We start from the raw sequence: 24905 nt of genomic DNA, 5'->3' as shown, positions 1-24905 counted from the left end.
AAACTGAATGGTCTGCTGTACTGCGAAGCATGCCAAACTCTTGAACAACAGAACTAAAACGGCCAAACCATGCTCGAGGAGATTGTTTCAAGCCATATAGAGAATGGCGTAACCTGCACACTAAACCAGACTCCCCCTGAGCAACAAAACCAGGAGGTTGCTCCATATAAACTTCCTCGGCAAGATCACCATGAAGGAAGACATTTTTAATATCCAACTGATAAAGAGGCCAAGAACACATAGCAGCCATGGAGAGAAGCAAGCGGACAGAAGCAATCTTGGCAACAGGGGAGAATGTGTCACCATAATCAGAACCATAAACTTGAGTAGAGCCTTTAGCAACTAAGCGGGCCTTAAGGCGATCAACCTGACGATCAGGACCAACCTTAATTGCATAGACCCAACGACAGCCAATTGTAGATTTACCAGAGGGTAAAACAACAAGATCTCTCACTTGGCTCTGATACCATGTTAAGAGAGAGAAAGTAGAAAACCTTGATTCTCATTCATGTAGTGTCTACTTACAATTGATAAAATATATATATACAAGGCTAGGAGTCCTAAATACCATACATGTGACCTATGTTAAAAAAAGGAAAGATTGTACACTATAAATTCATTATATTCAACATAAAGAAAGGAAGCACTAGGGCCTAAAACCAACTTCTCAACATGGATAATCATGGCAGTGAACATCAGGGCAAGCTTACCCTTGTGAACAGTAGGTGCACATAAAATATATGTGCTAATTTTGTCTCTTCAACTATATATATGTATGTAAGTATGAAAAAATGAAATATAAAATAAAATTTTAGCAAATAAATTAATTCTAATTATCCGATTTTTAAATTTCATGTAATTGATTGTTGATAATATAAAAACATCACAACCATGATAATCTTTTTAACAAGTTTTTTTATATCTTTTGTATAGATATAAACTTATAAATAAGTTATAAACAGTTTTAAATATCGTTTCTTTTATATCCAATATGTCTAAATTAGATAGATCATCATTTTAATTGTAAATATGTTTGCAAGTTGTGTATATTTTGTTGTTGAATATCATAAATTTTTTGATACATTTATAATTTTCTTCGATAAAACAACTTTAATAAATGTATTATTACTTATTTGATTATTTCTTGGGTGTGTTTTTTTCAATATTTCTATGAGTTTTTGATTAATTTCTATTTCATCGATAATTTTTAACAAAATTTTCGATTGTTATTTCCAATATTTTTATAAAATGTAATCATTGATATTTATGTAATTTCCAATATTTTAATCCTTACTTGGAAGATATTGACAAATTTAACTTTGGTATTTTTTTTTTTGCAATAAAAAACAACATAGTCATTGCATTGAAATGGTAAATATAAAGAAGGATGAGTAATCCTTCCAAAATATACAATTGTTGATGAAGAAGTAGGAGTATGGTGCTCAAAAGAATTTCATTATTTAAACTATAGGCAGAAAAAACAGTGCATGCATACTAAAACCTCTCTCTATGCATAGGGAGGAAAAACGTCTCAAACAAAAGAAACTACTCATTTTGCTCTTGGCTTGGCTAACTGGTTCACAACTTGATTGACTAAGCAAGGAACCCAAGAGAAAGAGCGTCCTACCTCACTAACAATATATGTAATTTTGCAAAGTCTACTCTCAAACTTCCATGAGCCTCTCTTCTTATTACATGCCTAGCAAGTAACAACAATAGAGTATCTCTTTACACTCAGTTGGAGAGAAACAAAACTTTTGCTTGCAACAAGCCTTTCCATAAGACTAGTATCTCCACATCAATAACTAAACCAACTCCAACAACTATGCCTTCAACATTTCCCATAATTATTTAGGTGGATAATTAAAGTCAAGGAAGCTTACAACTTGGTGGTTAATACTGTGGCTAACAACTTTCCGAAAAGTAACATTTGGGTGGATAAAGTTCCAACTAAAATTTTGTTTTTTGCTTGGGAGGCCACTTGGGGTAGGTGCTTACGCTAGATAGGCTTCAGAAAAGAGGGTGGCAACTCCCAAACCGTTGTTTCTTGTGTGGCTACGAAGAGGAAACTGTAAATCACATCCTCATACACTGTATAGTGGCAAAAGTCCTATGGGATATGATCTTTGCTTTGTTTGGTGTTCAGTGGGTCCTTCCAGAAACTGTAAAGGAGGTCTTATTGAGCTGGAGGGGCCCTTTTGTAGGGGAAAAAAGGAAAAAGATATGGAAGTCTATACCGTTGTACATTTTTTGGATTCTTTGGAAGGAAAGAAATAGGCTAGCTTTTAGGGGGGGCTGATAGCAATTCAGAAATTAAAAAATTCTTTTGTTTGTAATTTATGGTGTTGGGCGAGATTGTATAGTGGAGAGAGTTCGCTGTCTCTTATAGGCTTCTTGGAGTGGGTAGCCTCTAGATAAGGGCTAGTGGGGTTTTTTTGCTTTCCTTTTGGTTGTGAGGCTTAGCTAGTTTGTATACTCCTTGTATACTTTTTGGCTTTTTGGCCTTTCTTCAATATATTCAGCGCTTATCTATCAAAAGAGAAAAAACATTTCCCATAATTATAAAAAGTGGGTCTTTTTAGAAGAGGCGTCGTGGAGGCAGAAGTCTAGAGAAATTTGGTTGAAGGAGGGGAATAGAAATACAAGGTTCTTTCGTCAAATGGTTGATGCTCATAGAAGGAGGAATCAGTTGACTAAAGTAAAAGTCAATGGGAGGTGGTTCACTGAGGACAGTGAAATTAAAGAGGAAGTAAGTAGAGCTTTCCAGGGTCTGTTGTCAAATCCTGGAGGATGGAAACCTTATATAGATGGGTTGATTTTTGAGAGGTCGGAAGGATTAGATGTGGAAGGGTTGGAGAAGCGTTTTACGGAGGAGGAGGTATTTGGTGCGTTGTCAAGTTTCTGTAGGGAGAAAGTGCTAGGCCCTGACGGTTTCCCAATGGCTTTCTGGTAGTATTCTTGGGACTTTGTAAAGGTAGAGGTGATGAACTTCTTTAGAGAGTTCCATGATTCTGGGTGCTTTGTAAGGAGTCTGAATGCAATCTTTCTAGTGCTGATCCCTAAGAAAGGGGGACGGAGGACTTGAAGGATTTTAGGCCAATTAGCTTGGTGGGAGGGCTGGACAAATGGTTAACCAAGATGCTAGCTAATAAGTTGAAGGGGTGTTAGCTAAGGTGATCTCAACGTCTCAAAATGTGTTTGTGGAAAGATGACAGATTATGGATGCAGTGCTTATTGCTAATGAAGCAATAGACTCGATTTTGAAAAGCAATAGAGGGGCGATTCTTTGCAAATTGGACATTGAGAAAGCCTATGATCATGTGGAGTGGTATTTTCTTTTGGCAGTGTTGGAGAAGATGGGGTTTGGGAAAAAGTGGCGTAGTTGAATAAAGTGTTGTTTATCCACTGCTAGATTCTCTATTTTGGTGAATGGAACCCCTACTGAATTTTTTCAGATCTCAAGGGGTTAAGGCAAGGAGATCCCATTTCGCCTTATTTGTTCGCAATTGTGATGGAGGCTTTCAGTTGTCTGTTGAAGAGAGCAGTTTTTGGAGGCTTTTTATTGCCTTGCTCGATTCGGGGAAGAGGGGGTGAAGAGGTGAAAGGGTCCAGGTCTCTCACTTGTTGTTTGCTGGCTGTTAATGTTGTTTGAGGCAATTTCGGGGTTAAGAGTGAATCTGGATAAAAGTGAGTTGATTTCGGTGGGTAGGGTAGAGAATGTGAGAGAGCTAGCTGAAGAGTTCGGTTATAAGGTGGGAAGACTGCCTTCCACTTAGGAATGTCGTTGGGTGCTCCTTTTAAATCTGCAGCTGCTTGGGATGGAATTGAAGAAAGACCCCGGAAGAGATTGGCTATGTGGAAACGTCAATACATTTTTAAGGGGGGGAGGACCGCCTTAATTCGTAGTACTTTGTATAATCTGCCGATCTATTTGATGTCTGTTTTCCAATTTCCTAGGGCAATTAGAATGAGATTGGAGTATATTCAAAGGGATTTTTTGTGGAGTGGTGGGACTCTTGAACAAAAACCTCACTTAGTAAGGTGGTCGATCATTTTTTTAGATAAAAGAAAAGGAAGGTTGGGGGTTAAGAGTCTTGGGACATTCAATAGGGCTCTCCTTGGCAAGTGGAGTTGGCACTTTGCAAATGAAAGAAAGGCCCTTTGGAACCTAGTGATTAGAAGGAAATAGGAGGGTGGAGCTCTTGTGAGGCTTATGGAGTTGGGTTGTGGAAAGCAATTAGAAAGCTGGGGCACCTAGTGACCCCTTCTTTTGACTTTGTGGTGAGTGATGGAAGGAATGTGAGATTTTGGAAAGACAATTGGTGTGGAACCACTCTTTTGTGCGAGTCCTTCCCTTGTTTATTTGCTCTAGCAACTTTTAAAGAGGTCTGAATAAATGAAGTTTGAACAGCTGCAGGGAAAAGGTGGGGAAGTTAGAGCCTTGGTTTCACTAAGATTTTCAATGATTGGGAGATGGAAGAGGTGGAAAAGTTGTTTTGTTGCTTAGATGGGAAGGATGTTAATGTGGGTGAGGTGGATGGACTCGAAGGATGACATGTTTTCAATAAAGTCTTTGTATTGAGCCTTGCAGTCGGTTTCTCTTGTTTCTTTCCTTTTGAAGATTATTTGGAACTTTTGTGTGCAACCTAAATTAAGTTTCTTTGCCTGGGAGGTTTCGTGGAGAAAAGTTCTAACTTTGGACTATTTGCAAAAGAGGGGTTGGGCATTGGCTAATAGATGCTTTCTATGCCAATTGTTTGAGGAGTCGATTGATCACCTCCTTCTCCATTGTGAAGAAACAAGGGAAGTGTGGATGTTGCTCCTTTATTTGTTTGGAGTGTCTTGGGTGTTTCCCTCTTCGGTAAAGGAAACCTTCTTAGGGTGGAGGGGTTCTTTTGTGGGTAAAAAGAGGAAGGCAATGTGGCAAGTGGGACCATTATGTTTGTTTTGGGTCATTTGGAAGGCAAGGAATAAAATTGCCTTTGAAGATTGTGTACTGTCCATCCAAAGGTTGAAAGCTTCTTTTGTGTATTTACTGTGGTCGGAGACCAAATTGTGGATAAAAGGTGGCCCTTCGACCTTAATAGATTTTATAAAATGGGTGGGTTCGCGATGAGGGAGAAGATTTTTTGTTTCCTTGTTGTTTTTGGGTTCCGCTGTAAGGGGGTGAGTGTCTTTATACTGTACTTCTTTGGGTCACTATTTTAGCGCCTCTTCGTAATACAATTCTTTTGCTTATTTATCAAAAAAAAAAAAAAACATTTCCCATAATTATATCTAAGCAAACCTCCTATACCTAATTTTCTAGGATTATCCAGAGGATACTTTCACCAAAGGAGTTAAATCAGTCAAGCATAGTCTTCATACCTGCCACAATTGTTAAAGGTAGTGGTGCAAAACAACTCGAGAAAAGAAAAGTTGGATAAGATGGGAAGTGGCTTATCCAAACATTTGGATGTGAGTTCTTTTAGCATGTCAAGACAGTAAACAATTTGCAGGAAACTTTGTTTCTCTTGTACTTTGCCCCTACCACTCTGAAATAGATATTTGTTATTATGTTTCTTTACTAGTTTGGATTTATTTATTTCAATAATTTGTCAATCCTGTGGTGATGTAGGAAATTCTTCAAATATAGTTTGTGTCCAAATGGGGTTGACTGATGATCTGGCCATGAGGGGGGATGCTATATTCAAAGAGTTTACAGGGGTTTTTTGAGGCCTTTTGAGTCAGGGACCGGTGGTTGTTTTATTTGAATGGAGGTTTCTTGTATTTTATTTTTTTTTACTTTTCCATTGTCTCCATCTTTCTTTCTAGTCTTTTTATTATTATTCTGATAAAATTTACATTCCCTACAATTAAAGCCCACATTCATCCCAGAGTTAGGTTTGGCCTTAGTTTAAACAGTTAGAAAACCTTAGTTTCAGGCTTAAAAAGTAAAATGGTCTTCCCATGGAATAGAAAATGGTTTTACATGCACCAAAGCTGGAATGAACCTACATAAGGTTTTCTGATTATGAAAGTTTTCATATTTATCAACTTGCTTATTGAAATGTCCCATAAATGGTGCTCTCCTCAATTTTTCTGTTTTGGTTGCTATCATCTGCAGATTTATGCATTAAAAGCACTTGTCAGGAGCTTTTTGCCGCATCGAGGAACTCATGTCAAACGTCAAATTAACGACTTGTTGGACATTATGTCAGAAATGCTGCCAAAGGGTGATATCTCTTATGATACTGGGTCATGGTATGCTTCTAAAGTAATATATGATATTATGTCTTGCTAGGAATTCATTATTTTTCTACTTCGATAACTACTTTGTCACCACATTTGAGTCTTCACATTTAAATTAACATCTTGAGCCTCATTAGTATTTTATTTTTTTGAATTCAAGATTCCCCTGGGATTAGGTTATATTTTGAAAAGGAAAAAAATGCTGAATTGTTTATTGGACCTTTAAAATCTGTATGCACAAGTTCCCATATAGATTCTATTGCTCTGGCCTTTAAAATTTGCATGCTCAAGCTTGTGTTGAGGTTTTCTTGACTAAAACTATGGTTTAAAATTTTCACTGTTTGACCTCATTTTTCTTTTTTGTTATGCAAGCACATCAAGTGCTTGTGGGGAAAAGGTTGGAAATTTGTAACTGGATTAGAAGTGCTTTAACATAAGATTTCTGAATCTGCCTATATTTTGATCTCTGATTCTCAAAAGATAGGCTTCATAGGCTTGAGCTTGGAGTTTAAATAATATTGGACTTTCTATGTCAAAATATTGTGTGAATGGCCGAATACCTTGGCCTTGAGTTTTGTATATTATATATAGACTTTACAAGGATGCTATACATGGAAAGCAAATAAATTCCAGCATGATTCTAGCCCTATACATGTAAACTATAATATGTCAAATAATGTATACTAACTGTACAGAATAATAAATGGAGAAATAAGAAAACAATTGTGGGCTAAAATAAGGAAAGAAGTGTGGACAGCAAAGCTGTCCTTTGACGGCCCCCCTCAAATTGATGCAGGTTGATCAATAAGCATCAATTTGCTACTTAGCAAGCAATGTCGATGACAAGGGAGAGCCTTGGTGAAGATATCAGCAATTTGTAAGTCAGTGGAAATATGTGGAAGAGTGATAACACGAGCTTCAAAGGCTTCACGGATAGAGTGACAGTCCACTTCAATATGCTTTGTGCGCTCATGATAGATAGGATTGGTCATGATCTGAATAACACTTGTATTGTCGGCATGTAGAGGTGTAGGATCGGTCTCAGAAAAATCTAACTTCGCAAGCAAACCTCGAAGCCAAATGATTTCAAAACAAGCAAGAGACATCGCCCGATACTCGGATTCCGTAGATGACTTAGAGACTCTGTCTTGCTTCTTACTTTTCCAAGATATCAATGCATCACCTAAGAACACACACCAACCAGTGATGGAGCAACGGGTATCCGCACAACCAGCCCAATCAGCATCACTATAAGCAGCAAGGCGAGTATAATTGCCTGCAAGGAAGAACAAGCCACGAGTAGAAGTGCCTTGAACATAGCGTATGATCCTACGAACAATAGCCAAATGAAGATGATGAGGAGTCTGAAGGAACTGGCTGACTTGCTGTACCGCAAAAGAAATGTCTGGTCTAGTAATGGTGAGATAAACAAGGCTACCCACCAACTTCCTGTATAAACTAGGATCAGCAAGTAAGTCGTCCTCCTCTTTGCGAAGTTTGACATTTAATTCAATGGGAGTATCAACAAAAGTAGCCCCTTGTAGACCAGCTGTAGCCACCAAGTCATTCGCATACTTATGTTGATTGAAAGAAATACCAGAGGGACTATGATGCACCTCAAGACCAAGAAAATATGTGAGAGATCCAAGATCTTTCATATGAAATGACTCGAAGAGATGAGTTTTGAGTTGACCAAGTAAAGCAGAATCGGAACCAGTGATCACAATATCATCAACATAAACCAAAAGAACAACAATACCCACGTTTGATTTCCGAAGAAACAAGGAAGTGTCATACTTGCTCTGCCTGAATGAAAATTGCAATAAAGTGGTGCGGAATTTATCAAACCAGACCCTCAAAGCCTGTTTGAGACCATAAAGAGAGCGACGAAGCTTACACACATGTGAAGTCGGAGAGAGAAACAATCTCAAGGGTGGCTTCATATAAATACACTCTTTAAGATCCCCATGAAGAAAATCATTTTTTACATCCATCTGATGTAGTGGTCAATCACTGGAAGCAGCAAGAGCTAGAATGGTACGAACAGTAGTCATTTTAGCCACATGAGCAAAGGTCTCTTCATAATTGACACTAGATTCCTGATTATTCCCAAGTGCAACAAGTCGAGCTTTGTAACGATCCAAACTTCCATCAGATCGGACCTTGACTGAGTAAACCCATTTGCAACCCAGAGGAACAATAACGAGAGGACAGGGCTCAATGTCCCAAGTGTGATTGGCCTCTAGAGCGGCAATTTCTTCCTACATAGCTTATCGCCAACAATCATGCTTGGCAGCATGTGAGTAGCATGTGGGAATATCAAAATTGGACAATGCAGAAGTAAGGGTTGAAATAGAATTGCCAGAACTGGAAGAGGGAAATCCATACCTGTTCAGAGGTACAGACACTCGAGAAGAGCAACGTACTGAAGGTGCTATAACTTACTGAATCTGGAGCGTGGTAGGATCAGATATCGGGTAAGCCATCGAAAGAGACTGTGGGCGGGAGCGTCTCGTATACACAATACCTGGTTGAAAGCGAGAACTGACTGGATGAAGATCTGAGAACTGCTGCTCAAAGGAGGGGAGGACCACAGTAGAAAAGGATACAGGAAAGAAATGTTGATTTTCAAAGAAAATAACATTCCTAGAAATACGTGTACAATGTAATGTAGGATCATAACAAACAAATCCCTTTTGACACATATTATATCCTAAGAAAGCACATCGAACAGATTGAGCAGATAATTTATGTCGCTCATGAGGTGGTAAATGAACAAAGCATACACAACCAAAAATACGAAGGTGATCATAACTAGGTTGCTTAGCAAATAAGCGGAAATAGGGAGACTCCATATGTAGGACTTGAGAAGATAAACGATTAATCAAGTGAGTAGCAGTTTTTAGAGCCTCTACCCAAAACATGGATGGAACAGAAGATTCTAACAAGGGAGTACGTACCACATTTAGAAGATGACGATTTTTGCGTTCGGCAACTCCATTTTGTTGAGGAGTAGAGGGACATGAACGTTGATGAATAATACCCTTAGAAGCTAAGAATGCTTGAAACTCAGTAGACAAATACTCACCACCGGAATCTGTTCGTAATGTCTTAATAGAAGTAGAAAATTGATTGTCAACATACGCTAAAAACTCAGTGAAAGTACGAAAGACCTCAGATTTAGAGCGAAGAAAGTAGACCCAAGTAAATCTGTTATGATCATCAATGAAAGTCACATAATATTTAAATTTCTTATGTGAACTAACCGGGGAAGGTCCCCAAACATCACTATGGATAAGATCAAAGCAGTGAGATGCTCTACTTGCATGCAAAGGGAAGGGAAGAGTTTTACTTTTACCAAGTTTGTAAGAATCACACTCAAAAGATAAAGAAAAACGATCCTTATTACCAGGTAAATCAGAGTTCAATACATGAGATAAGATCTGAGTATTGGGATGACCTAAACGACGATGCCACACCATACTAAGATCTGAAACATTATTACAAGCAAAAGACTTAATAGAAGAAAGTGGAGAAAAATCTGGAACAGGTAAAAATAGTGGAAACAAGCACCCCACTTTAGGTCCCTTTGCGATCGGCTTCCCTGTTACCTGGTCCTGCACAACACAACCATTACCAGAAAAATTAACAGTACAATTGTTATCAACTAATTGGCCAACATAAATAAGATTCGTGGAAAGCTGAGGAGCAAGAAACACATCAGTGAACTTAGAAGAGGCATTGCCGATAGCAGCTATGGGCAAAGAGCTGCCATTGGCAGTCTGAATGGAAAATTGACCAGCGTAGGGCCGAACATGACACAAAGCGGTGGAATTATTAGTCATGTGATTAGAGGCCCCCGAGTCCACGTACCAGAGTTTAGTAGAATTGTTACCTTGAAACCCTATTGCCGATAATGCTGAAATTAACATCTGTTGCACCATTTTTGGGGTGCAGTAATCTGGTGCAGGAACAGAGCACGTAGTTGAAGGAGAGTCATGTGCTGCAGAAGTTGCTACAGGAAGGACAATAACCAAAGTCTGAAATGCTTGGGCCTGACGATTCTGGGGGCGAATACGACATTCTTTTATAATGTGACCCTTCTTCTTGCAATAAGAACAAAACTTCTAAGGGCAAGTGGCAGCAATATGCCCATATTCCTTGCAGCAGAAACACTGCAAGTTTTTAGAATGCATAGGTAGTCCGCGTCCTTGGGCAGTATAAGCGACAGTTGTCGTCCCGGAACTGCCATGAGATTGCTCCAAAATAGCTTGAGTACTAAGGCGTTGCTCTTCACGAAGTAACTCACCAAAACAAATATCAAGAGAGGGAACAAGAGATCTATTCAGTAAAGAGGAGCGGACAGATTCATATTCCGGACATAGTTTCATAAGAAACTGATCACGTCGGGTAGTCGCATGACTAGTCTGAATAGTTGAGAGAACAGCAATAGGAACATCCGCTGTAACCAAATCAGCATATTCATGCCAAAGAGTTAGAAATGACGAGTAGTAGTCCTGGATAGAAATACTACCAGATTGAAACATGACAATCGCATGTTCTAACTGAAAGCAACGAGCATCGTTATCCTGATGATAAACTTTCTTCAAATAAGCCCACATAGATTGAGGGGAGCGATGGGGCCACAAGTGGGTGACAATATGAGGCTCCACTGAACCAAGAAGCCAAGACATGATGCGTGCATCAAGCACAACCCATGAAGGAGAAGACCTAACATCCTGAGATTTGTCAAAAGTGGATGGTTTTTCAACATCCGTGCCATCAACATGACCCCAAAGGTCTTTTCCCTTGAGAAAAAGTTCAAACTGAAATGCCAAGGTAGAATAATTTGTGCCTGTAAACTTAACACACAGAGGTGCAGAATCCATAGAAAACAAATAGAACCCGAGACAAAAGGATGGACCAAAAAAAAATCTCAGAAGAAAACTGACCCACGACAGCCACAGAAATACCGAGAAAAATGGTTGTGGTTGGGTGCAGTATGGATCAACACAGACTTGACCGAAAGACACGAGAGGCACCTCCGAAACCGAGAAGACAAAAAAGAATTTGAGGGAAGAAAAATTAGCAACCTTGCTCTGATACCATGTCAAAATATTGTGTGAATGGCCGAATACCTTGGCCTTGAGTTTTGTATATTATATATAGACTTTACAAGGATGCTTTACATGGAAAGCAAATAAAAGCAAATAAATTCCAGCATGATTCTAGCCCTATACATGTAAACTATAATCTATCAAATAATGTATGCTAACTGTACAGAATAATAAATGGAGAAATAAGGAAACAATTGTGGGCTAAAATAAGGAAAGAAGTGTGGACAACAAGCTGTCCTTTGACATTCTATGCCCCACCAAATAAATTTTCACCGATTATGTTATCAAATGTGATAAATAATTTTGGTTTTTGAAATAAATTCCACTTTACCATTTAATTGGATCATGATCATATATTGATAGCCTGAGCAAGTGAAAGAATAAAAGAGAAAAATGACATCTATATGCCTCAGGAATGCAAGTGAGACACATTATTTTGGAATGGGTTGATATGTGTATTTTGAATTTATGTTTCTCAAAACTAGGTGTGAACCAGTCCCAAATTCCAAACTTTTTTTTTTTAATAGGTAAAATGTCACTTGTATTAACAATGCCTCAAAAAGGAACGCAAAGGTATACACAATGTATACAAGAATGCTAAAAGACCTAAAAACTAGGCAAGGGGTACACAGAAAATTACAACCATGCCTTACTTAGAGCCTAACCACTCTACAAAGTTCATCTTGGACAAGGAATAATCACCTAAAGACACTCTAACCCATTCCAAATGTCCATTAAAATAAACATGAACAATTGTTTAATTGCTTGCTCAACTTTTTTAATATTATCAAAAGCTCTCCTATTTTTCTCCCTCCAAATGGTCTAGAATAAGTACAATGGTGCAACTTTCCCAGCCTTTTTTGTCTTTTTTTTGACAAAGGACTCATGCCAATTCAAAAGAGTATCTCTCACTGAAGAATGCATCATCCCCCAAACTCCAAGAAGGGCATTAACTAACATCCACAGAATGACCACTTTCGAACAGTGAAGGACAATGTGGTCAACCGTGTCTTCTTTTTTGCACTTGTAGCATCTATTTGGGATCCTCCAACCCTTCTTTTTGAGTTGATGCAAAACTAGCATCGTCCACCCTTGATGGTACTCAATAATTTGAAACTATACCAAAAGGAAATGCCTCCACCCTCCCATATGATAAAGATGAATTTAAAAGCTTAACTGGGAAAATGCCATTCTTCATGTTCGTTCAAACCAAATTATCTTTAATGTCCTTCTAATGGTCTGCTCTTGCAACCTCTCAAAGAGGACTTCCACCTCTTCCAAACTATTGTGATATTTCTTCTGCTGTTTCCTTTATTAGGTTAGATTTTTATTAGCTTGCTTGTCAAAAAGAAAAACTATGGTCATTATATGCTTATTTGCTTTGTGGATATTGTGTTCTGTAGTGAAAATGATGAGGCTCATATCAGATTAGCTGCTGCAAAATCTGTTCTTCGACTTGCTGGAAGATGGGATTTGCATATTTCTCCCCATATCTTTCGCTCTACAATTCTAGTGGCAAAGGTATGTAGATTGACTTTTGCTTCTGGAAACAAACAAGTAGGGGCTCTGAAATGGTCTATGCCACTGCTAAAAGCTGTTGTTTTGTCTTTGTACTGATTGATATCATCCAATTGCAAAAACAAATCTATTACTTTAAAAGATGTACATTGGAAAATGGGTCAAATGGATTAAGAACAAAAATTAGTCAAATTGATAAAGCACTAGATGGTTCTCCGAACTGGTTTTTTAGTGGGGACTCTCTTTATGGAAAAATTGCTTTTTTGCAACCTGTCAATCTGTTCCTTGATATCTCCATGTTCAAGGTTAAATGTGTTGGTTTCAGATTAAAAAAAAAAGGGTAAAATATTTTGGTTGTAACCTTTGGTCTTCTTTGAGTTATCTTGTTTGTTTTGATGAAATTTATCTTCTGTCATGTTCCAGGATCCTTCACCACTTATAAGGAGACTATTTCTTGACAAGACTCACAAGCTGTTGAAGGAACATGCTATACCTAGTAGATATGCATGTGCTTTTGCATTTGCTGGCCCGGATTGCCCCAAAGATCTGCAAGAGGATGTAGGTCTATATCCTTCTTATGTATTTTGTATTTATTATTTTGGTTACATTTTAACGTATGTTTCTATCGGATTTTGTCTGCTGAGCTGGTTTGCATTTTAGTCATTGAAATATATGGCAGAATTTATGAAAGAATACCGTAAAGAAGCTCAAGTACGCCAAACTTCTGTGATGCAAGGAGGAACCATTACCGATTACCCAGCATACATGGTGGTATTCTTGGTCCATGTTCTTGCTCATGATACTAATTTCCCATCTGAAACTTGTCAAGACGAAGAAATGTTTGCTCAGTTTTGCAGGTAATGCATTTTTTCAGCCAATGTTTATTTTAGCACTGATATTTGGATGTTAGTCAACACAATGAAAATTGAAATATCTTCCTTTCTTTGCAGTCCCCTTTTCTTCGCCTTGCAAGTGTTAGTCAATGCTAGTTTTGTTGATGGTGGCATGGATCTTGACAATGACGCTATCTCATGTATATTTAGTATTTTCCGTGCTATTAAAAGGGCTGATGATGCTGTTGATGCTCAGAGAACTCTTGTAAGTATCGTCTCCTGTAGGATGGTTTCCTTCTTGAAGCTCTTCTTTGTATTATACTAATGTAATGATACTGTAGAACTTTATATGATGGTGGGCTTTCTTTTATTGCAGAACCTACATATGCTGGCAGACATTGGCATCTCCATTCTTAAGGCATTAAATACCTGGGGCATTTCCATGTCTAATACCCCTGACAAAATTTTGCTGCCATCATCATTATATAGAATTAGTAGTGCAAAGAAAAGCGAGGAGGCAAGTTCTCAAGCAGATATTGGGATTTGATTGTAAACATGAAGTAATGTTGAATATTATTCACATCTTGTGCAGGTTGATTCAACAAGACTTATTGGGTCTACTTTTGATGAAAAATTTCTTAAGAAGCTTATTCCTATTTTTAAATCTAATCTCTCTCTGGTAAGTTTATAGAAGCCAGTCTTAGGGATTTAATGTATGCTTAACATGATTTACTCTGATTAACTTCCTGTTGATATTTCAGCCTAGTACTGCGCATCCTAAACGTGGTCGAAAATGTCAGGACAGTTCACATTTAGATATTATAAAGAGCAACACTTTGAACCTGGCACCAAGTAGGGAAGTTGCATCATCAAAAAATGGGACAATAATAGGCCAGAGTTCATCCTTACATAGAAAGACTCAAAAAACTGTGATGCAGGAAATCAGTACTGGAGGAAGGCGAAAGCATCCTGTGTCTCCCACTGCTCACAAATCAGTTGGATTGCACAATGAATGTTGCATTAATAATGGGCACAAAAGTGATAAAGGCCGAAAATCTGAACCAAGTTTGGGGCAAGGGCAACTTTCATCTTCTTGTGGCTCTGCAACAATGAGACCTTTGACTGAGTCACAAATTTCCACCAAGAAGATGGTTTTACCACATGCAGCTTCTTTAAAAGCAAATGGCACAGCAAAAGAAAGTAGCAACATTACTACGAAACCTTCAAAATCTTCCAGATCCAAGCGTAAAGATCCTTGTAGTTCAGTGGTATGTGTGTCATCTATTCCGAAGATGGGCTATCTATATGTTTTGATTTTTCATAGTTGTGTCTCTCATCAATCATATTCTATGATCTACATAGGAAATTATAAACAACAGTGAGGTATTGATTGGACAACGGATCAAATTGTGGTCTCCTGTTGATAAATGGTGAGAAGTGGTTGTTGAAGAAACAAATTGTGAACATCTTTATAGTCATTCTATATATCATTTCTTTGTTTCTAAATTTTAAGGCTTTTTAAATTTTTCAGTTTCTATTCAGTCACTGTGGATGGGTTTAATTCTCAGAACAATACTCACAAGGTGAATTTTTGCAATTTTGAGCAACTAGACTTTATTTTCCTTGCATCTAATTTTCATTGGTAGTATTGAGATCTGTGGGACTTAGAAGTTTAAATCAGTACTTATGGAATCTGTTTTGCTTGGTGTATTGGGTTTTGTTTTGCTTTGTTTTTGTGTTTTTTTTTTTTTTTTGGAATGGAATGGAATGTAACAGATCACTCTGTTATTAAAATTGGTGGTTCAGTTTTGGAATGGAAATCCATTGGTATTAGATCATTCTAGTGTTCCTTTTTTCTTTTTCTTTTTCTTTTTTGAAATAAGAATGTATTAGAAATGGATAAAGTAAGTGCATGAGAAGGATGAACAATCCTCCCCAAATTTAAAGAAGCTGATAAAAAAATGGAAGATTAAACCTTCTCTACTATACTAATAGAACCTATACATCCATATAGAATTATTTGAGAATATTCAATATTAAACCTTTCAACCTTCCTTGAGGATTAACAATTCTCCTTTGAACAGAAATCAAAATAAATCTCCACTCCTCCCTATCCAAATCCTTATGAATTATATACTGAATGTTGATCAAGCTAAACTGCATTGAGAGAAATACTCTTAAATGTTGTGATAGAGGTCCAAACAGATGACTAGAAATGAATTAGATCACATAGTGTCTCAGAAGTCTTCCACTTGTTTTCAAAAATATTAGCATTTCTTTCCCTCCACAGAATCCATGTTAGGGTGAGACAAGCAATTTGCTACAAGACTTTGTCTTTGATGGACCTCCCCAAACCCTTGTATGAGATGATCATCATATCACATATGCTTCTTGTTTGAACCCAATTCAAACGAACTAATTTGAATAGTTTGTGTCAAAGGCCCAAAGTCAACGGGCAATGTAAAAACAGATGGTCAATTGTTTTTCTACACCTCATGCACAAAATGCACCAATTAGGATTAAGAGCTTTATAAGGTCTTCTTAATTATAGCATGTCAATTGTATTTACCCTCTTGTATGCCACTGGCCAAGGAAAGGCTTTGACCTTAGATGGGCTTTAGATTTCCATAAACATTTAGTTGTAGAGAAAGGAACCATGTTTGTAGGATTGGACAAGTGCACACAAGTGAGAGAGGAAATGAGTCTAAGTAATCATCTTCAATTTATTGAGGTTATGAAAGAAAAATTCAAATTCCAAAAAAAGGGGGAAGAAAAACCAAGAATGGTTGAGATCGGAAGACTTCTAACTGTGGAAAGCCTAAAAATGCTTGGATATTGAGAACATAATGGTTGATCCTTTCACCAAATATTTTCCCAAAAATGAATTCTTGCCCCATGACTTGCTACAAAATGAGTATATTTGGGAAAAAAATTGAAAAACTTGTATAATGGCCTTCCAAGGGGAATGGTGTGACAACCTAACTAGAATGTTGGTGTCCCACCCATTGGGGTGTTCTCATAGATGCTCCAAATAACCTAATGCCAAAGAGTAGAGCATTTCCTAGGAAATTTGCAAAGCCACATCCTTAAAAGGGTCGATTCCCCTCCTCCCCAACTCTCCCCCCCCAAAAAAAAAAAAAATCCTCCCAAAGCCCAAACCCCCTTCTATATTTGGCTTGCATACTAGGTCCCAATTGATGAGGTATCTCTCTTGCATATAAGGTTTAATATTATACTAGGTCCCGTTAACATTGAGGCTTTGGCACATGCTTTTCGGTCTAGCCAAGATGGGTTAGGTTCTGCCTAGGAGTATATGTGACATGATGACCATATCATTAAGAAGTTTGAGGAGTTCCATCATAGGCAAGACCCTTCAGTAAATTGCTTGTCTCACTATACTTTGGACTATGTGGTAATAGAAGAAATGTAGGATCTACTTCACTTCTATTCTTCCTTGTAGGCCTCTTGTATCGTCACCTTGAGAGGTGTTCCACTCAACGTTATTCAACTTAGTTGGCTTTCTATTTGTAATTCAAATAGGGTGGATAACAATGGGAGGAGTTGAGTCTGGTTTTGAGGAGATGTTACCTTGGTGTATCCTTAAGCGCCCTATACCTTTGTGTGCAATTCTCTTTGTATAATGGAGACGTTTACTCTTACTTTGATCAATATCTTGTATTTGTAGGGAAGACCTCTCATCCTTGTATTAAATTTTTTATAATTAATATATCTTTTGTTTTTTATTAATAAAAAAATAAAAATAAAAAACGTTTCATGTTGGGTTGCTAGTCTAGTCTGGTTTTTAAATCAATGGTCATATTTTGATAATCTTTCCTCCGCTCCTCTTTCGCTCCCTCTCCGTCTCCCTCTCTGACTTCTCTTGTGTATCATAATAGCTTTCTTATTTGGAGATATGTAATTCCTTAGATGAATGGTGGACTCTATGTGTGCATGTGTGCTTGTCTATCAAAATGGCTATCGCATTTGAACATACATAATTACTTAGAAGAATAAAGAAAGGATGACTCTATAGAGTTGAAGCAATTTACATATTAATCAATATGATTTAGTAGATAGAAAAATGGTTGAGGTAATGTTCATCAAGGTTTCTGAAGTCTAGGTCTTCTATATTTAATCATACGAGCTTACAAGAAAGCACCCATTTGCTGCACCTTATAAAGTCGAAATTACCCCAATTCCTTGCTTTGATCCCAATGTAGATTATGTTAAGCTTGGTATACATTGTGATCCAAATCCTAACAACTTAAGCTTTTAGGAAAGTAAGTTGGTAGCTTAATATGGGCAACTTAGTCTCGGATTTTCAGCATGCTTTTGTGGCGGATAGACAAATTTTGGATGCTATTTTGATAGCAAATGAGGCCATAGATTCTAGAATTAAAAGCAATATGAGAGGAATCATTTGCAAACTAAGCATTGAAAAGGCCTATGACCATGCAGATTGGAGTTTTGTCCTAACTCCTACGGAGAAAATGGGTTTTGAAGCGAAGTGGATTAGTTGGATCAAATGGTGTATTTTTACAACATAGTTTGTTGAAATGGATCCCCTTCAGGTTTCTTCTAAAGTTCTAAAGGGTTTGAGACAAGGAGACCTTTTGTCCCCTTACCTTTTCATCTTGACAAGGGAGACTCTTTTTTGCATTCTTATCAGGGTAAAAGAAAGGGGTTTTATTGACGGCTTCTTAGTAAGGGGTAGAAATGATTCAAGGGTGGAGGAATCTCATTTGTTATTTGTAGACGATACCCTTATCCTTTGTGATGCTAGCAAGAAGAATCTAGAGCACTTGAGCTAGAACTTTATGTGGCTTCAAGCGATATCAGGGCTAAAGATTAACTTGGAGAAAAGTGAGTTGATCTCTGATAGGGAGTTCTCTAACATGGAGGAGTTTGTTGGGTTATTAGGTTGGGAAAGGGTGAAAGAATGTTTTTAGAAAAGGCTTTCTCTATGGAAGAGATAGTATCTTTTAAAAAAGGAAAGACAAACTCTAATAAAGAACACTTTGTGTAATTTATTGATTGATTTCATGTCCCTCTTCGCCATCTCGAAGAGGGTAGCTATGAGATTGGAAAAGATTCAAAGGAATTTTCTTTGGTCTATCATTTACATGGAAAAACAAAAAGAGGGCTTGGGCATCAGAAGCTTATCAATCCATAATAAGGCTCTTTTGGGAAAATGGTCTTGAAGATTTGTGTAGGAAAGGAACCCTCTTTAGAAAAGAGTAAGTTTTGGGAAGTACAAGTAAGAAGAAGGGGGGTAGTGCACTAAAGAAGAGACAGAGTGGTATGTGGAAGGCAATCAGTGGTGATTGGGAGGTGCTCAAGGATAGAACAGGTTTCAAGATAAGCTCTGACATCAAGTTCATGTTTTGGACGAACAAGTGTGGGGAAACACTTTTAAGGGAATCATTTTTAGGCCTTCATTCTATAGTCGCTTCAAAAGATATATGGGTGGTTGATGTTTGGGACAATGGTAGTTGGGGTCCTAGGTTCGCTAGACAGTTGCATGATTAGGAGTTAGAGGAGGTTGATGTGTTTTTAAAGAGATTGTATGACCACTCCATCGATTTAGGCTCTGAGGGTACTATGGTATGGTTGAGATCAAAGAATGGTAACTTCTCAATTAAGTTCTACTACACTTTGGCTAGTAGGAGAGCAGAGCCATTCCCTCATGACATTGTATGGTGAGAGTTAGCTTATTTGCTTGGGAAGCAACCTAGGCTAGGATTCTAACCCTAGATCAGCTTAGAATAAGGGATTGGAGGATTCCTAACATGTGCTATATGTGCAAAGAAAAAGGAGAAATGGGTGATCATACTTTTCCTACATTGCACAAAAGCACACACTTTGTGGCAATTGATTTTTTGCTTTATTCGGTGTATGGTGGGTGATGCATTCTTTAGTTAGGGGGTATCTCTTGTTGGCATTGGTCTTTTGTTGGGAAAAAAAAAAAAAAAAAAGATATGGAAGGTTGCTTTGGTATGCGTGTTTTGGACTATCTAAAGGGAGAGAAATAGGAGAGCCTTCGATAATTGTGAATGTTTGGTCCAACCAATCAAAAATTCCTTCTTGAATATTTTTTGGGATTGGATATAAATAAAGTTGTAATAAGAAGGGAAAACCAAATCACATGCTTCACTTAATAGAATGGTACATAAATTTTAGTTCCCATTTGTGTTTTTATTTCATTCTAAAATGAAAATGTGTTTGTTTCCTTTTTTCAGGTTAGTGATGATATTATGAATTCCATGTCTTCTAAACTTGAATGCCACTTGTTTTATATCATCAGTTATGCTTCTTAATTTGACATGTATTTACCAATTCAATTCCTATCTTCTCTGACATGATCAATTGAATTTATACATTTTGTAGGTTGTATATGACAATGGTGCAATTGAAGCATTATGCTTGGCAAGTGAGAATTGGGAAACTATAAGTGATGGTTCCTTGTCAAAGACGGTAAAACTAGAATTTTGAAAATCCTCGATTGACTTGCAAATGTATACATGCATTTGGGGCTTAGAATTAGAATTATGGTTCTTAATTGGAATGCTGATTCAAACTGGAAGGAATTCAATTCTAGTTATAAATCAGATAGTTGTTTCTTGGTTATTAATATGTTAGCATTCTTCTTGGATTTTGAGAAGGATTTAGGCCTAATAAGAAACATGGTATTTTGTCTGAAGTTTTGTTATATCGTGATCTGAACAATTGTGTTGGCTTTCCTAGGGTTTGGTTAAACTATAGGGGACCTCATCACATATTCAAAAATTACACTGATCTCTCCCCATTGTAGTAGATGGTCATGAATGTCTTGGTCCCTCAATTTTTTTGGAAATTAAAGTTTCAAAAGGATGAATTGGACTAGAAATGAAGGAACCTATCAGTCTAGAGAGAGGGTGAAAGTGATTGCATTGGAACTAGAAATATTGGAAAATTATCACTGGAATACAACATCCAACACTGTAAATAGATCAATGAACTGTTAATAGTGAAACAAGTGTAGCAGGTACAGCCCTTCAATCCTTGGACTATAGATTCTAAGGTCATTGATGCAACGTCTCAAACATACAGTTAGCATCTCTCTCATTACTTTTGTATAGGCAAAACAAAAATTACATTAAAAGGCCTATGAAAAGGGTGCACCAAAGTATACATGGTGTATCAATTGGCATTATTGGGCAAGCAAAAGAGAAGAAAGAACACAAAAAAAATATGGTCATCCAACTAACTACAATCTTACCAGTCATGACAATGGACCTTGCTAGGTCTCTTCAACTACATGTCATTGCTGTCGACCTTTTTATTTGCCACTAATGAAGCAAATGCTTTGACTCTAGAAGGGGCTTATATTGCATCTGCAAGGGAAAGATAATGGGTTGATTTTTGCACATGAAAAGGCATAATGGAAAGAATAAGTTGATCGATGTCAGTAGCTTTGTGGGGATGCCAGTTGCAGGTTTCGAAAAGGAGATTAGCTCCCTTCTAAGGAACATGGAGGCAAGAGAAGGGCATGGTGTTGAGGCCTTAAGGGGGGAAAAGGAAATCTTTCTTGTCATCCCATTTTGAGAGGGAAATCGGAAAGCTGGAATGCTTGGTTAATTACAATAGTTCTCCTCTGACAGTAAGGGGAAGGGGGAGGAGCAATGGGGATTCAGCTCTTAATATGTGAGGTTGTTTTTTTGCTCTTGGATTGGTTGAGGGAATTTGGTTGCAGACTTGCTCAGGGAGCGGATTGTGTTATTTTTTATGTTTTAAGGTGTTTCTGTTGATCTAGGTTTGGGGTTCTTTCCTTGTTTTAGGAGTACCTGCTGGGGACAGTCCAGCTTTCTAGGGGTGTAGGGGGTTGGTTTTTGTTTGGGTGGTTGGTATTTGCTATTCCTTTCTCTTTTTTGCTTGCCTTTTGGTGTTAAGTGTATACTTTGTATGTCCTTGGATGCGTCATTTTCCAAGCACTCTTTATAGATTCTCTTAATTTACTTGTTGAACAAAATAAATTAAGAAGAACCATCTCATTAGGAAACAAAGAAGATAAGAACACAAACAATCAAATTTTAGTCTTTCTACTTGATTCTCTGAAATGGACGTGATATCTTAAGCAAGCTTGCTAGGCGCCCCTTTGCTAGGCACTGTTAATATATTTTCTGTTTGCCTTTAAAAAAAAACATATTTTCAATTCCTCCAAAGTACTTGGTTATCTCTTTCTTTTCACAGACTAAACTGCAAATTTTATTTTCTTTAGACAGACTAAAACACAACTTTTTGTGTTTAAATTGACCATAGTACCTTATAATCACTTTGCTACAAAGTCAAAACCAATCCACATGTAGCAAAAGATGAAAATACCCTGTTCCATGTAATATATGAAAAACATATGCTGACTCATTACTTTGAATCCAGTTCCTTATCTAATCCTCTTTCATCCAACATTAGGATTTTTTATTTGTTTTCCCATCCTTGTTTCCAATCACTGTGTTTAAAATTTGGCCTAAATTTCAGATCTGATCCTAATTGATTTTATGTCAATTTGCTGCCTTACACTAGGTTAAATTGGCACAGGAGACAAATGGTTTCCATATGCAGAAGTGGTGAGTTGTTAATAGTCTTTAATTTGTTATATTCTTTATGTTAGCATATTGTTTTTCCAAACATCCTCCAATAAGTCATTGTTCTTAGTACTGTTAGTCTTGTTATCATTTCCAAAGTCAACTATAGTCTATATTTGTGTCTACATGAATTTTTCTTTATTTGCATTTTATTCAATTGTTACATTGTAGGATGATGTGAACTATATTTGTGTTTATGTAAAGTTTCATAAGGTGAAGTATTGTTCAACTCCAAAGAGCAAATTATGCCATTTTGCCCTATTTCCTCTTACATATTGATGGTCTTAAAATAAGTTTAGGTTTGTTGGATCTCTGTTTGGCCTTAGTATGTCAATGGACCAATATAGGTTTGACACAGGTTGATGAGTATATCCAAATATGTTTTGCAAAAACAATGTTCCAATAGGATTTGGAGATGTACTGGATTTGCATATGGAACAGAGCTGCCCAATTTGGATTGTTCATATCAAATTAAGACCATGTTCAAATATGAATATGTGGGTTGTATGTACGCAAGTGTGTCCATATGAATGCATCTGTATATGTGTGTGCTGAATTGAATTGTGCATGTCTAGATTTGATTTTTCCAATCAGATTTAAGTCTATAATATTCAGTGGACATCCAATCACCAAAACAATATACTTTGGACTATGTATAGAATTCCTATAAGCATACATGACCCTCTTTTCTTATGATTGCCATGTTTAGCACAATACATGATGCCATGATAACAAAACGACAATCTTGTGCTTTAGTATCTTATTGAAAGAAAGAATTGATTTTCATTTATGTTAAAACCAAGGATGAAAATATCAAAAATTGATAAAATATTGACAGCTGGATTTTAAAGAAATTTTGAAAAATATTGAAAATATCAATCGGAAATTCAAAAACAAAAATTGGTGAGAAAGAAATTGATTAAAATTCATAAAAATGTTGAAAGAGCTCTAAGATATAATAAAATAAGCAATAATACATGTGGTAAAGTTATTTTTTTTTAAATAATATTTGTATGATAAAATTTGTGATATTGGCCGATAATTTGCAGTACTTGAAAGGGAAAATTACACAAGACCCTTGAGGTTACTAATACTACATTGTTAGTACCCAATTTTTTGAAATTACACTAAGACCCCCATGACCTGCTTTCTTGTAACGTCATGGTTAAATTAAAAGAAATGTTTTGAATACCTTCAATTACCTCATCATACATAATCATCTCCCTAATTGTAATTAAATTTCTTCAAATGTTTCTATTCAAAATCTAATTAATTCTACTTAAAATTATTAATTAAATAGAATTCCTAATTAAGCTCAAACTAAGTAATTAAAATGAGCCAATAATATTGATATTATATAATTAAAAAATAGACATGTAATAAAAATAATTTTCTATATATTTATTTTAAATAGACTAATGCTAATAAGGCTTAAAGTCTTTATTAGATTTTGTTGATTGGTTGGGTTCTTGCTAAGGGAAGAAGTTTTTTATGATCCTTTAGCGCTCTTTGTATACATCAAGTTGAGACACTAAGAGTGACCCCTGTGGTTTTTCTGTAGTTTTAAGTCGTAAGTTTATTAATTTGACAAACCTTAAGTACTGGCTTAAGCCTTTAGCTCGATTGGAATTTGTTTCCTACCTTTGACCTGAGTCAATTTGAAAAAAAAAATGATGTCAAATATAGGTAAACCTTTCCACGGGATCACATTTAGATTTGTACATTAGGGAAGCTTTCATTTCCAAAACTAAGAAGCATTATTTGATTTACAAAGTGAATAGGTGTTTTCTTTTTGCAAGATATCAGAAAAGATGTAAATAAGCAGAAGCTTTATATTTTTCAGACATGACTACCTATTTTTCAATCTCATTGTATATGTTTTTCATTCCATTTGGTTTATGAGCTCAAGAACGGCATATTGCAGTGATCCTCTGGAGATTTCTTCTCTCAGTAGTCTGAAGGAAACTGTTGATGCAGTTGGAGATGATGCATCCCAACAGCACGAAAATTTTCAAAATAAAGGGAGGACAAATTCACTTTATATGACAAATCCTGGTTCTGGTAATATTCTGTTCTCTCTGTGGTAAGAATTTCTTGTTCTTTAGCCTGTTCCATATCAGGTGAAAATATTTCTTTCATGGGTTTAACTATCCATTGAGCACTTATAAGTTTTACTTTGTCAATGACATGAAGATTACATGACATGATTGGAAAATGGTTTTGAACCTTTTAAATCGAGCAAGATTTTATATGAAGTATCAGTTGAATTAATTGGAATGGTGATACATAAAGTTCTGCTGTGATTTGTTTTCAAATACAATTGCATTCATTTTTTTTTATGTGCATATAATAGTCCGTGCAAAAATGATATAACGTGGCTTAATATGCCAAACCTCATAAACATTAAAATCTGGAAAGTAGAATAGGATGCAGGCTCTTCATGGAACCCCTAACATGTTAGTTGGAGTTATATTTTTCAATTTAGTTTCTTCTGTTCCCCTCATATTCCAACATCCAACAGCTCTGTGCATGCCCTGGTACATGCCAAATTCCTTCCCCATCAAACTATGTGCTGATCATGCCAT

At 36.8% G+C, this 24905-nt stretch overlaps 1 protein-coding gene across 2 annotated transcripts in view; it reads left to right on the top strand.

The window, feature by feature from the left end:
- LOC100255781 (sister chromatid cohesion protein PDS5 homolog B) overlaps positions 1-24905 on the top strand; it is a 77045-nt gene that overhangs the window by 50836 nt on the left and 1304 nt on the right. The window contains exons 17-29 of one of the 2 annotated variants that reach the window (XM_010665916.3): positions 6107-6243; positions 12752-12869; positions 13290-13424; positions 13527-13723; positions 13817-13964; positions 14076-14216; positions 14292-14378; positions 14461-14967; positions 15062-15129; positions 15231-15282; positions 20087-20173; positions 22259-22302; positions 24245-24381. In XM_010665916.3, the coding sequence (XP_010664218.1) occupies positions 6107-6243; positions 12752-12869; positions 13290-13424; positions 13527-13723; positions 13817-13964; positions 14076-14216; positions 14292-14378; positions 14461-14967; positions 15062-15129; positions 15231-15282; positions 20087-20173; positions 22259-22302; positions 24245-24381 (1858 nt within the window). Of the gene's footprint in view, positions 1-6106; positions 6244-12751; positions 12870-13289; positions 13425-13526; positions 13724-13816; positions 13965-14075; positions 14217-14291; positions 14379-14460; positions 14968-15061; positions 15130-15230; positions 15283-20086; positions 20174-22258; positions 22303-24244; positions 24404-24905 lie in introns of both variants that reach the window. The other variant, XM_010665917.3, reaches the window with a different exon arrangement.

This window comes from Vitis vinifera, chromosome 18 (assembly GCF_030704535.1).
Source record: "Vitis vinifera cultivar Pinot Noir 40024 chromosome 18, ASM3070453v1".
Classification (NCBI taxonomy): domain Eukaryota; kingdom Viridiplantae; phylum Streptophyta; class Magnoliopsida; order Vitales; family Vitaceae; genus Vitis; species Vitis vinifera.
Note: the sequence above shows the minus strand (reverse complement) of the source record. Positions and strands in the feature narration are given on the sequence as shown.